The 12,012-nt window shown below is 48.3% G+C and overlaps 1 protein-coding gene across 14 annotated transcripts in view; it reads right to left on the bottom strand.

Annotated features, from left to right (window-relative positions):
- Positions 1-12,012, bottom strand: part of MFNG (MFNG O-fucosylpeptide 3-beta-N-acetylglucosaminyltransferase) — a 43,926-nt gene that overhangs the window by 17,637 nt on the left and 14,277 nt on the right. For 12 of the 14 annotated variants that reach the window (XR_003210204.2, XR_012375333.1, XR_012375330.1 and 9 more), the window contains exon 8: positions 10,901-11,059. Coding sequence is in view for 1 of the 14 variants with exons in the window: in XM_025882015.2 (XP_025737800.2) it covers positions 10,993-11,059 (67 nt within the window). In the remaining 13 variants the exon portion in view is untranslated. Of the gene's footprint in view, positions 1-10,116; positions 11,060-12,012 lie in introns of those variants that run through there. The other 2 variants (XR_003210203.2, XM_025882015.2) reach the window with 2 other exon arrangements.

The following is a 12,012-nucleotide window of genomic DNA, read 5'->3' as shown; positions in this document are numbered from 1 at the left end:
GAGGGTGTGTGCTACGGTGAGCACTGTGAATTGTGCAAGACTGTTGAATCACAGATCTGTACTTCTGAAACAAATAACGCAACATATTTTAAGAAAAAAGAAAAAGAAGAAGATAACAGGAGAGGAAGAAAAGGGGAGTATGTCAGAGGGGGAGACGAACCATGAGAGATGATGGACTCTGAAAAACAAACTGAGGGTTCCAGAGGGGAGGGGGGTAGGGGGATGGGTTAGCCTGGTGATGGGTATTGAGGAGGGCACGTTCTGCATGGAGCACTGGGTGTTATGAACAAACAATGAATCATGGAACACTGCACCAAAAACTAATGATGTAATATATGGTGATTAACATAACAATAAAAAATTTTTAAAAAAAGAATGAGTGAATGTCTGAATAATGAATAAATGAATTCATGATCTCCTAAAAGGTGGTGTGAATATCACTAACAATACATAAGTTTCTTTTTAGATAATATTAACTTGTTTAAAAATGATATACTCATTTTTTAAGATTTATTTATTTTAGAGAGAGATTATGAGTGGGAGGGACAGAGGGAGAGGGAGAGAGAATCTCAACCAGACTCTGCACTGAGTGCAGAGCCCGACCCAGGGCTTGATCCCACCACCCTGACATCATGACCTGAGCTGAAACCAGGAGTCGGATGCTTAACCGACTGCACCACCCAGATGCCCCTGATATACTTATTTTTATGTGTGTTACTTAAAATATATCTGGCCCATCCAATTGATCATATAAAATGTCTTTTTAAAATAAATGTCTTGAGGCGCCTGGGTGGCACAGTCGGTTAAACATCCAACACTTGGTTTCAGCTCAGGTTGTGATCTCGGTGTTGTGAGATTGAGCCCCACGTCGGGCTCCACACTCTGCATGGAGTTACTTGGGATTCTCTCTCCCTCTCCCTCTGCTTCTCTCTTTCTCTCAAATAAATAAATCTTTTAAAAAAATAAATAAAATAAATGTCTTTAGGTACAAAAGAGTCAATGTAAGGAAAAACAGAGGGTAAATAACACGTGGGTATCCTCAGGACCTAGCAAAGAAGGTGTGTGATAAATGCTAGTGTACTAAATGAGGGAGTAAAGAGATGATCAGGCAGACTGTGGATGGTCTTTAGACAGCAGTAGGTCCCAAACGTGGCTGTATGTTGGAATCACCTGGGGAGCTTTAAAAAACATCTCTGGGCAGGTATGTGTCTCTGACTGTCAGGTGGCTGAGGAGGAAGCCCCTGTGTCCTTGACACTCAATTTGGGCACTGAATAAAGACCAGCCTGTGAAACTGCCATCATCGGAGGAAGCAAGCCATGCTTGGTGCCCTGGGATCCCCACGCTGGGTGAATAGCTGAAATTAATGAACCTGAAGATACGCAGGGAAAGAGAAGTGAGCTTATATTTACGTAAACTAACACAAGGTATAAAGTTGATGTGCATTTACTCTGATTTTAACATATTGGTTAAATATTTCCCATTTATCCATGCTGCATATCATGTTTTATTTACCACATGTCTTTACTATCAGTTAATATAAGTATTACATTAATTGCTGCTCAGAACATATAGGATTTTCTGTCCTGAGTTTATTTACAAGTTAGTTCTTCATTTATTGGAATTTTCTCCCCTTCAAACAATTTTCCCTTATTGAAAACTGTGACTAGTTACTTATGAACATGTATTGACATAAAGTGGTTAATGTAGTTATAATCTGTTTATCTGTTTTAATTGGATCCTGGTTTGCTCCTAACAATTTTCAGTTACTTTCTTGAGTAGAAGTTGAAGGAGCAAGTGGTTTGGTGTGGGCTTTGTAAAGAGGTTCTGTTTGCTTCTAAATCTACATGTAGTCTAGAAAGTGCAGGTTGAGTTAATATCTGATGTGAATTGTTATCTTGTTAGATACTATTAATAAGAGAAGAGAACTTCTAGTTGTGAATTTTCATGGCTATACCTCTGGGAAAGAATTGATAGAAATAAATTCTGTATTATTTGCAAAGATTGGCATACGCATTGAGGTTTGAGTCTGATTTTTTATATCAGTTTAATGCTATTCAGATAGTGGCTTTTTTTTTAAACTTTGAACGGATCTGTAAAACATAAAATGCAAATAGATTTGTCATAGCCCAGGGTCAAAAATTAGTCCTGTTGATGGCGAGTTATTTGATATTAATTCCATTTTATGAACAAATGCAATTAAGTTGCAAATCCCTTAACAGAGTGGAGCCTTGGGCCAATGTTTTAATCGGTATTAGGAAATGTCAGATTAGCATCCCCAAGGAAGAAGAAATCTTTGGCACAATTCCGAAAACATATGTGTTAGTTTTAAAGCTGCGCCTTGTTCTCCTACATGGGTTACAGGGAATATAAATCAGTACATCCTCTCTCAAGGGCAACTGGAGAGTATCCACCTAAATGATAAATGCACCTTCTCTCTAATTCACCAGTCCTACTGCTGGGAAATTATCCTCCAAAATACTCAGCACGTGAGCATAACATATGTACAAGAAAAATCACTGTAGCATTTTTTTGAAGAGCATGTGACTGGAAACAACCTGAATATCCATCAGTAGAGGACGGGTTAATAAAACACCGGAAAGCAAGTCTTTGAAACACTACATGGCTGTAAAAAAAGAATGAGGATCCATCAACAACAGAAAATAACCTGATTAAAAACGGGGCAAAGAACTTGAGAAGATATTTCTCCAAAGAGGATGTACAAGTGGCCAATAAGCAGGTGAGAAGATGTACAGCATCACTAACCATTAGGGAAAAGGAGATCAAAACCACAGTGAGCTACCACCTCACACCCACTTGGAGGACTACTATTCTTTTAAAAGAAAGAAAGAAAAATAACAAGTGTGGAGAGGGTGTAGAGAAAATGAAACACTTGTGAACTGTTGGTGGGAATGTAAAATATGGTGCAGCTGCTGTGGGAACGGATGGCCATTCCTCCAAAAGATTAAACATAGAATTACCATATGATCCAGCAATTCTACCCTGAGCATATTCCCAAAGGAACTGAAATCAGGGATGCAAACAGATATTTGTATACCTGCTGTGTTCACAGCAGCATTATTCACAAGAGCCAAAAAACGGATTCAACCCGAGTGTCCATGAATGGATGAATCGATAAACAAAACAACGTACACAGATGAGGGAATAGTCTGAAGCTGTAAAAAGGAAGAAAGTTCTGCTACATCCTGCAGCATGGAGGAACCTTGAGAGCATTATACTTAAACATTAGGAGAAAGTTTTGCTGGGGCACCTGGGTGGCTCAGTGGTTAAGCATCAGGTTTCAGCTCAGGTCATGATCTCATCGATTTTGGGATCGAGCCCCACATTGGGCTTTGCCCTCAGCAGGGAGTCTGCTTGAGATTCTCTCTCTCTGCTCCTCCACCTGCTCGTGCTCTCTCCCTCTCCCTCTCCCTCTCTCAAATAAATAAATAAATAAATAAATAAATAAATAAATAAATCTTTTTTAAAAGTTTTGGTGATGGTTGCACAACATTGTGAATATGATTAATGTCACTAAGTTGTTCATTTAAAATGGTTAATATGCCAAATTTTGTTATATATGTTTTAACACAATTTTTTAAATTAATAATGTACTTTTTAAAAGGAGTATGGGGAGTCTAATTCGTCCTCTTTGATTAGGGGTCAGCCTTGGTTACTGGCTTCTAATGAAGTGATGCTCATCCTCTCATAGGCCAGGTCAGAAGAGGCAATCCAGCTTCTACCTAGCTCCCCTGGCTGAGAGCCCTGAGTCAACACGTAAGAAGTCCAGCTACCCAGAAAAGTCATGCCAGAGAGACCTCCTAGAGATAGAGAACAATGCCTGAAATTTGAGTCTTCCTCACCCAGGTATCAGACCCGTGAGCGAGCCTTCAGATGACCATAGCCCCAGCTCAGAGCCGCCCCAGTTGATACCCAGTGGAGCAGAGACAAACTGTCCTGTGAATCCTGCCCAAACTGCAGATTCGTGAGGAAAATAAGTGGTGTTCTGTTTTCAGCTACTAAGTTTTGGGGTAGTCTGCTAGCAGCATTGAGTAAATGGAACAGTAAACATATTACTTATGTATTCGAGTTTACTTTGATTTAATTTTAGAATAATCAGATACAAATAAAACAGATTTAGACTACATAAATCTTGCAAACCAACTGGTAAATTGAGTGTTTCCTCTCTCATGGTCTGTATCCTGCCTCTATAAAGTCATTAAAGGTGCAAAGATACTTTCACCTGAATACTAAACAAAGCTGGGGGGGGAGGTCAGTGGGCTGGAGACATAGCTGGCTGGGAACATACCCAGGCTCGGATCTTTACCCCAGAAGGCGAGGATATGGGTGGGAAAGACAAAGTTCACTGGGGGTGCATAGCATGAAGGGACAGGTTTCCAACCCAGCAGGGCCAAATGAAAGATAAACCTGGCCAGCAGGTCCTTGAAATAAAATCCAGAAGGTGGGGGAGTGATATGAGTGATATACATATCACACGAGATAGGGTTTTGAGAAGCTTGAGGTGGAAGTTACATGTCCAAAGCAAGAAAATTTCAGACCCGGACCACTGAGGGGCAAAAGGTTTATTAGTTGAACTTAGAAGAAGTTAAAAACAAAGGGATAATGTGTGCCCCCAAAGATCCTCCACTGTTTCCTCCCTGTGTGTGTCCCTCATCACACCATCATGTTCTGGAACTCCTGCTTGCTTGTTCACCTGTTTGTTGTATCTCCCTGTCTTAGTCAGCATCCAGTAAGCACTGTAACAAGCATTCCAAACCCAGGAGCTCAACCCAACACAAGTTTGTTTCTGGCTCTTCTGACAATTCAGTGCAGCCATTTGGTGGACAGACTTCCATGGGGAGATTCTGGGACCAGGGTTCTGCCCATCTCCATGCTCTACCCTCCCCTAACCCACAGTCCCCACCACCAGCCAGCAATGAGGACAGAGAGAGAGCCTCTCGTGGGGGGTGGGGGAGGTTACAAGTAGAGCACAATCATCAGTCAGAATTCAGCCACATGGCCGCCCTCACTGCAAGGGAGGCTGAAAATGGGAGTCCAGCGGGGGCCCAGCAAGAAGAGAGGAAGTGCCATCGCTGCCCTCCACCCCTAGGATAGGATCCTTGGGTGCCACCTCTCAACCACCTGGTTCATGGTATCATGCCTGGCATAAATTTGGAGTCTGTGAGCAAATTAGTGGTGCTCGAGCTATATCATGGGTACTGGGCTGGGTGCCCTGTGCCCAAATGCCCCGGAATGAGTTGGAGGATGTCATCACTCCCGTTTCTCAGATTAGGAAACTGAGGCTCTGGTAGCTGTGCAGCCTGCACAAGGCCATGCAGCTAGTCTGTGCCATGGTTAAGGTCTCAGAGCCAGGAAGCCTCTGCTCTGGAGATAGAGGCGGCAGGGAGGGTTCTGTCCGTGGTGCTGAACTCACCTCAGCCCCCACTCCGTCCTCTAGCCCAGTGGCAATTCATAGCCTCCTGGGAAACCAGGGGAATATACAGACTCCCTAGCCCCTTATTTGGAGACTTGGATTCTAAGGATCTAAGATGGGGCCCCGGAATCCCTTTGTACCAAACACCCAAGATTTTAATGCAGCCATCTTGGTACTGGCCTAAAATTGACTCATTCAACTAAATGGTCATTGGTATTCATGAAGTGCCTGCTATGTGTCCAGCACTGTGCTAGATACTGAGAGGCACAGAAACGCATCTAGCAGAGCCTCTGCTCTGGGAGAAATTTACAGAGTCATTCGGGAGGAGATGTCGGGAGGCAAGGAGGAAAAGTACTCCCTCTGTTTTATGTGGACACCGTGCTAGGTACACCTTTATCCTGCAAGATGAGATAAGTAGGTACCTGAAAACAGTAGTACCCATAACCATAACCAGCATTTGTACCTTTCCTTAGCGTCTCCCTAGTCCTATCTGCAAGGCAGTGTGTCACACATGCTGCTCCTTCTGATCTCCTCACAGCTCAAGACCCAGATCCATCAACTCATACATCAAGTCTTCCTGATCTGTACTGCCCTGTAAGCCCCCCAGATTTTAGTCCTTCCTCCTTTGGCCCCATGGCCTTGTTTCATCATCGTTACAAGATACGCCATGTTTTCAATATGTCCGGACTGGGATTTGAGCTCCCTCTTGAGGCTAGGTCTTGCATCTGTGTAACCTCTCACACGGGGATGCCTCCCCCACCCAGAGGAGGTGAGCAGTACATTCTTATTGGACAGATGACTAGGGGGAGTGGTAAGTGGGCGGAGGAATGTGTCCAATGACTTTGCGCAGGAAGAGTGCCACTGGGTTACAAAGCAGCTGGAACAAGTGCTCAGAACCAAAAGAATCAGGGTAGGTTTTGGGGAAACCAGGCAAGAGGCCAAAAGTCACTCAGGCAGGGCCAGCTTCCAGTCAAGGTCTGCCTCTCCTTTCTCCGGCTGTTTGGGGAGAACAGGAAGTGGAACCAGACTGCAGCGTCTGATGAGAACAGATGTTATCTGGGCCTGAATGTGGGGCATGGAGGAGGGGGCAGGGGAGGGAGGAAGAGAAGGGGGAAGGCCAGAGCCAACAAATGGAATATCCACAGACCCTCTTTATTTTACTTTTTATTATGGAAATGTTCAAACACACCCTAAAGGGAATAACGTAATGAATCCCCATGTGCCCAACACCCAGCTTCCACAACCACCCCTATTTTGCTATTCTTATTTCATTCCCCCCCTCAATGTCAAAATTCCAGACATTATATCATTTCACCCATAAGTATTTCAGAAGGTATCTCTTACATATGAGAACGTTTCTTATTAAAAAAGAACCCAGGGGGCGCCTGGGTGGCTCAGTTGGTTAGGCGACTGCCTTTGGCTCAGGTCATGATCCTGGAGTCCCGGGATCGAGTCCCGCATCGGGCTCCTTGCTCGGCGGGGAGTCTGCTTCTCCCTCTGACCCTCTTCCCTCTCGTGCTCTCTATCTCTCATTCTCTCTCTCTCTCAAATAAATAAATAAAATCTTTAAAAAAAAAAAAAAAAAAGAACCCAGGGCTGCCTGGCTGGCTCAGTCAGAAGAGCATGCAATTCTTGATCTCGGGGTCATGAGTTCAAGCCCCACCTTGGGTATAGACACATTATTAAATAAATAAATAAACTTAAAAAAAAGAACCTCAATATCATTATCACACTTAAGAAAATTAACAATTTATTTTTTTAAGATCTTATTTATTTATTTGAGAGACAGAGAGAGAGAGCATGAGCAGGGCAGAGAGAGAGGGCGAGGCAGACACATAACCGACGGAGCCACTCAGGCGCCCCCAAATGAAAAATTTCTTAATACCATCTAATACAGGGCGCCTGGGTGGCTCAGTCGTTAAGCGTCTGCCTTCAGCTCAGGTCATGATCCCAGGGTCCTGGGATCGAGACCCGCATCGGGCTCCCTGCTCGGCGGGAAGCCTGCTTCTCCCTCTCCCGCTCCCCCTGCTTGTGTTCCCTCTCTCGCTGGGTCTCTGTCAAATAAATAAATAAAATCTTTAAAAAAAAATACCGTCTAATACAAAGTCCATGTTCAAATTTCCTCACTTTTCTCAACAATGCCCTTTCTTGCCCATTTATTCAAACCAGGGTCTAAACAAGGTCCATGTGTTGCATTTGGTTGCTATGCCTCTCAAATCTCTTATAACCTCTAACGGTCCTTCCTTCCTGCTTTGTGATTGCCATCGTGCTTGTTGGAGAAACCACGTCCTTCGTCCTGTAGAATGATCTCCCTGTTGACATGCTGGGCTGAACCCTCACAGTGTCATTGGACATGTTCCACTGTCCCCCCATTTCCTGGATCCTGGTATTTAGATCTAGAAGTGTGGCCAGTGTAGGGCCAATTACTTGGGCAAGCAGACTTCCTGGGTGGTGCTGTGTCCTTCCTATTGCATTCCAGCAAGAGCACTGAAGGTCAGGTTTTCCCTTTTGGGGTGATACTAAAAATGATCAGTGTCCCCAAGCTGATTACCCACCCGGGTGAAACCAGCTGGGCATCCACCAGGGGAAACAAGGAGGCCAGTGTACCCACCAGTAGTGAGCAAGGAAGCGGCCGTGGGGACACAGGTGAGTCGGACAGTGGTCCAGACCCCGGGGAGTGGAGGGGATGGCCAGTCCAGCACCCTATCTGCCCCCCCTTTTAACAGAAGAGAGAGGCCAGGGAGCTGTTGTCTATTGGACAGGTAGTACCTGTGCCAAGAGCTTTCTGTGCAGCATCTCAAAACAGCACAGCACACAACATAGAAGTCACTGTGTCTATTTTACTGGTGCGGCCAGTGCATGGTGGAGTAACCTGCCCAAGAGCATAGAGCCAGAGTAGAAAGGACAGTAGAGCTCTCCCGACCCTCCAGAGTCGTCCCACACTGAGGTGACCACTGCAGAGCCAGGCGGCCTCAAGCCTTGGTTCTGGCACCTCTAAGCCCTGTGACCTGGACCATGGGCCTTCTCTCTCTCTGCCTCAGTCTCCTAATCTATCAAATGGGAATAATACCTGCCCAAGGGGCACCTGAAGACCAGTACAGGGTGGTCCAACCTTGTCCCTCTCCCCTGTGGCCGGCCCTGCCTGTGGGGCCCACGTGGGTCACATCAGTCCACAGTGCAGGCAGCTTTCTACTCTCCCATACAGACCCGCAAAGGGTTAAATCCAGACACCCCCCCCCTCCTCCATCCCAATTCTGATCCTTGCTGACTCTGCTCCCCCTCCCTACCACAGCTATTCTGGGACAATGGAGGCAGCAGATGGCCCGAGTCCTGTTCCCTCCACCCGACCCCCAGGATCTGGGAACAACCCGCAAATCTCCTGCTGTTGCTTCTAAAAGCAGGCCGGCCGGCAGCCTTCCGGGTACGGGGTGGAGAGGACAACAGCTGTGGAGCACACCCAGTCCATCCCCCACCAGGGCTGCAGGGCCAGGGCCACCCCTACTCCGTTCATGGCCCACAAACCCAGCATTAGCTTAGCCCAGAAAGAAAGGAGGCTTTGCAAGAGCCCAAGCAGCCCGACTCTGCACTTGACCTGCTGTGTGACCACAAGCACATGGTGGTCCCTCTCTGGGCCTCAAGCTCCTCCGTGGAAAACCAGGGCTGAGGCTCTGGTGCTCTATGGTTCAGGCTGTGCCAGACAGAGTTGCATGAGGGACAAGGTGGGGTATCATTAGCTGGGGTATCCAAGGGCCGGAGGGGGTGCACTCCAAGGAGCCCCCAGCCTTGGCTGCCTGGCTTATCCCTTGGGAGCTCTCCTCTGTCCTCCCTCCTATCCCCATCCCAGAGCCCCATGGTGGCCAAAACTTCCCACATCACTGGGAAGGATGCAAGGGGAGAAGAGGCATCCCATCCCTAAGCCTCCCCAACCTCAGCACCAGCATTCCTGAACTTCTACCATGACTGTTTTCATTCATTCAGGCAGCCTCTTGGGGACCTGCGATCCTAAGCATGTTTGCATTGATTCATCTCCTACCCCGGCTGTCAAACTGCCCCTTTCTCTGACACACCAGAGGCTGACTCCCTCGGCTGTGTCTCCACTCTGCCTCTCCCAATTCTCTGGCTACCCCCAACCCAGGCTCCAAGGGCAGAGAAAAGGAGAAGTAGCTCCCAGCCCACTAGCACCACATGGCACACACCCAGTCACACGTGGATACATTGTACACACGTGTGTGTGACGTGAGCACCAACACACACATCCACCGCACGTGTCCTTATGCACAGATCTGTGTAGAAAGGGGACACACCACCCCACACAGTCACGCACAACCTCACACACCCCGGCTCACCGTTGACTCAAGCACTCGCTAGAACAGTCACTGCTCACGGAACCCTTCCTTCTCCGTGCCAGACTGTGCCAAGCCCTTCACGAACGCTCTATCATTTCACCCAGATATCAACCCACAGAGAAGGGGTTCCTACCCTCCTCTATAAAATGGGCATACAGGCCAGAGAGACGGAGTGGATGCTTCAAGGTCATGCATACAGCCAGCAAAGGCAGAGCAGGGGTATCTGGCTCGGGACCCAAATCAACACCACCCATCACCACTGTGACAGGCCGATCTAAGAGCCCGCCCCAGCCAGGAACACACTGACTGCATGTAACGGAAAACTGGACCAAGAGAAGTTGAAACAAGTAAGGGTTTAATTTTCTCACAGAACCAGATGCCAAAAGGGACAGGTGTGCCTGATTGTCATGGCCTTTCCTTCATGATAACAAGACAACCGCCCCAGATCCAGACATCACATCCACATTCGCAGCATAAAGGTATGGGGTACGGGACTGCCAAGTCTTCCCCAGAAGCCTCTCTATTGGCTTTGTTTAATTCGCACTAACAGACTGAGCAAGGGAGGCTGGGAAAGTGAGCCAAAGGATCATCACCAAGGGCTGGGATCCATCATGATCCACCATCAGGGTCTGGGCACGCTGATAACTCCAAGCAAAATGGGATCTGTTGGCAAGGGGTCGGAGCAAGGAGCTAGACACTGGTCAGCAATGACAGCCCCTGCCACAGACCCCGGGCTCTGCCCTTATTCCACCTGGGTCCCCTCAGGGGTTGGGGAACAAGCCAAGGGAGCCAGGAGTGGGTGGCCCAGTGCTTGACCCCAGGGGAATGACAGAGACCAGAGCTGAGGGTGGAGGCCAGACCCCACCCGAGGGCCCATGTAATTCTCTGGAGGGTTAGGACCCCTGAGCCCCAACCCAGTTCAAGGGCCCTCCATGCTTGTTCAATTCAGCCACCCAAGGCCCATAGAAGACCAGCCCCTCGGGCCTCTCTGGCCCTCGCCTGGTGTACCTGTTCTCTGGGTTGTCCAACCCACCTCCCAGGGGCTTAGGACGCCTTCACCGCCAGCCACCATCCAATCCTGGGCTGACCCACAACTCAGAGGCCCTGCCAGGGACTCCCTACCAAAGAGCACTTGCCACGAGTCCCCAGGGCTGCCTGGGGAGGCCAAGGACAGCCAGAAGCCTCAGCCCAAACTTTGCCCAGCCGTTCAGGGTTCATCTGGCCATCAGCTGTGGGCACCAAGGAGTATCTGGGTAGAGGAGACAATGGAGGGAACGGAACCTGTGGAGAGACCAGAAATGGACAAATGGTCACCTGACTCCCACGCTCACTCCACAGGTTCCTGGGAGAGCACATGTCACAGAGACGGTTTGGAGCCGGATTTCTCCCCCTCGGCACTCTTAAAACTTAGGGCCAGATAAGTCTTGGCCTTGGGGTGTCCCGTGCATTGTCCAATGTTTAGCAGCACCCCTGGTCTCTACCCGCGAGAAGCCAGGAGAACCCCCCTGAGTCGTCACAATCAAAAGTGGTTCCGGACGTTGCCAGATGTCCCCAGGGGGGTGGCCCCTCATGAAAACCACCGGTTCAGAGAGACTTCAGAGGCCAGAGATGCCACAAAGAGACCCCAGCTGAGGCCAGACTATCTGATCACGTGTATCTGAGTCCCCAGTCGGCTCCAGCCCTATTAGGCAGGAACCTTTGGATTCTAGAATCTTCGGGCTCAAAGAGAATTTCCCATCCACTCTTAAACCTCTTGGTAGTCTAGCCATAACTTGTGCCCTTCCACCGATGAGGAGCTCACTCCAAGAGAAGGCGATTCCTTTCATCTCAGAAATGTGAATTTTTTTTCCTATATTGAGCCAAACTCTGTCTCCTTGTAATGTCTAACTTGTTCAACACAGCCCTGGCCCCAGGGCCCCTTAAACAGTCGTGAGCTCTCTGCCCCCGACAGACAGCTCTGCGGGACTTCAGAGCCAGGAGTCCTAGTTCCCCCAAGGGTTCCGTACTCCAGATAAATCCGAAGGCCCGACAGAGCCCCCAAGGCCTTGGGGAGTCCCCTGCCCCCTCTCCTCCTGCATCTCAGCCACAATGGCTGCCGCTACTTCCTTCGGGCGGGCCTGTCCTCCCACCACAGCGTGTCACAGGCTGTGCACCTAGATGCTCTACAGCAGCCAGGCCTGAGCGGAACAGCCTCAGCCTCCCTGTGGCCTGTGTAGCGACAGAACCGGAAGGTG

Source organism: Callorhinus ursinus, unplaced genomic scaffold (genome assembly GCF_003265705.2).
Source record: "Callorhinus ursinus isolate GAN/ISIS: 27379988/994484 unplaced genomic scaffold, GSC_fseal_2.0 scaffold48, whole genome shotgun sequence".
Lineage (NCBI taxonomy): Eukaryota > Metazoa > Chordata > Mammalia > Carnivora > Otariidae > Callorhinus > Callorhinus ursinus.
The sequence above is the reverse complement of the archived record's forward strand: the minus strand, read 5'-3'. Positions and strand labels throughout refer to the sequence as shown.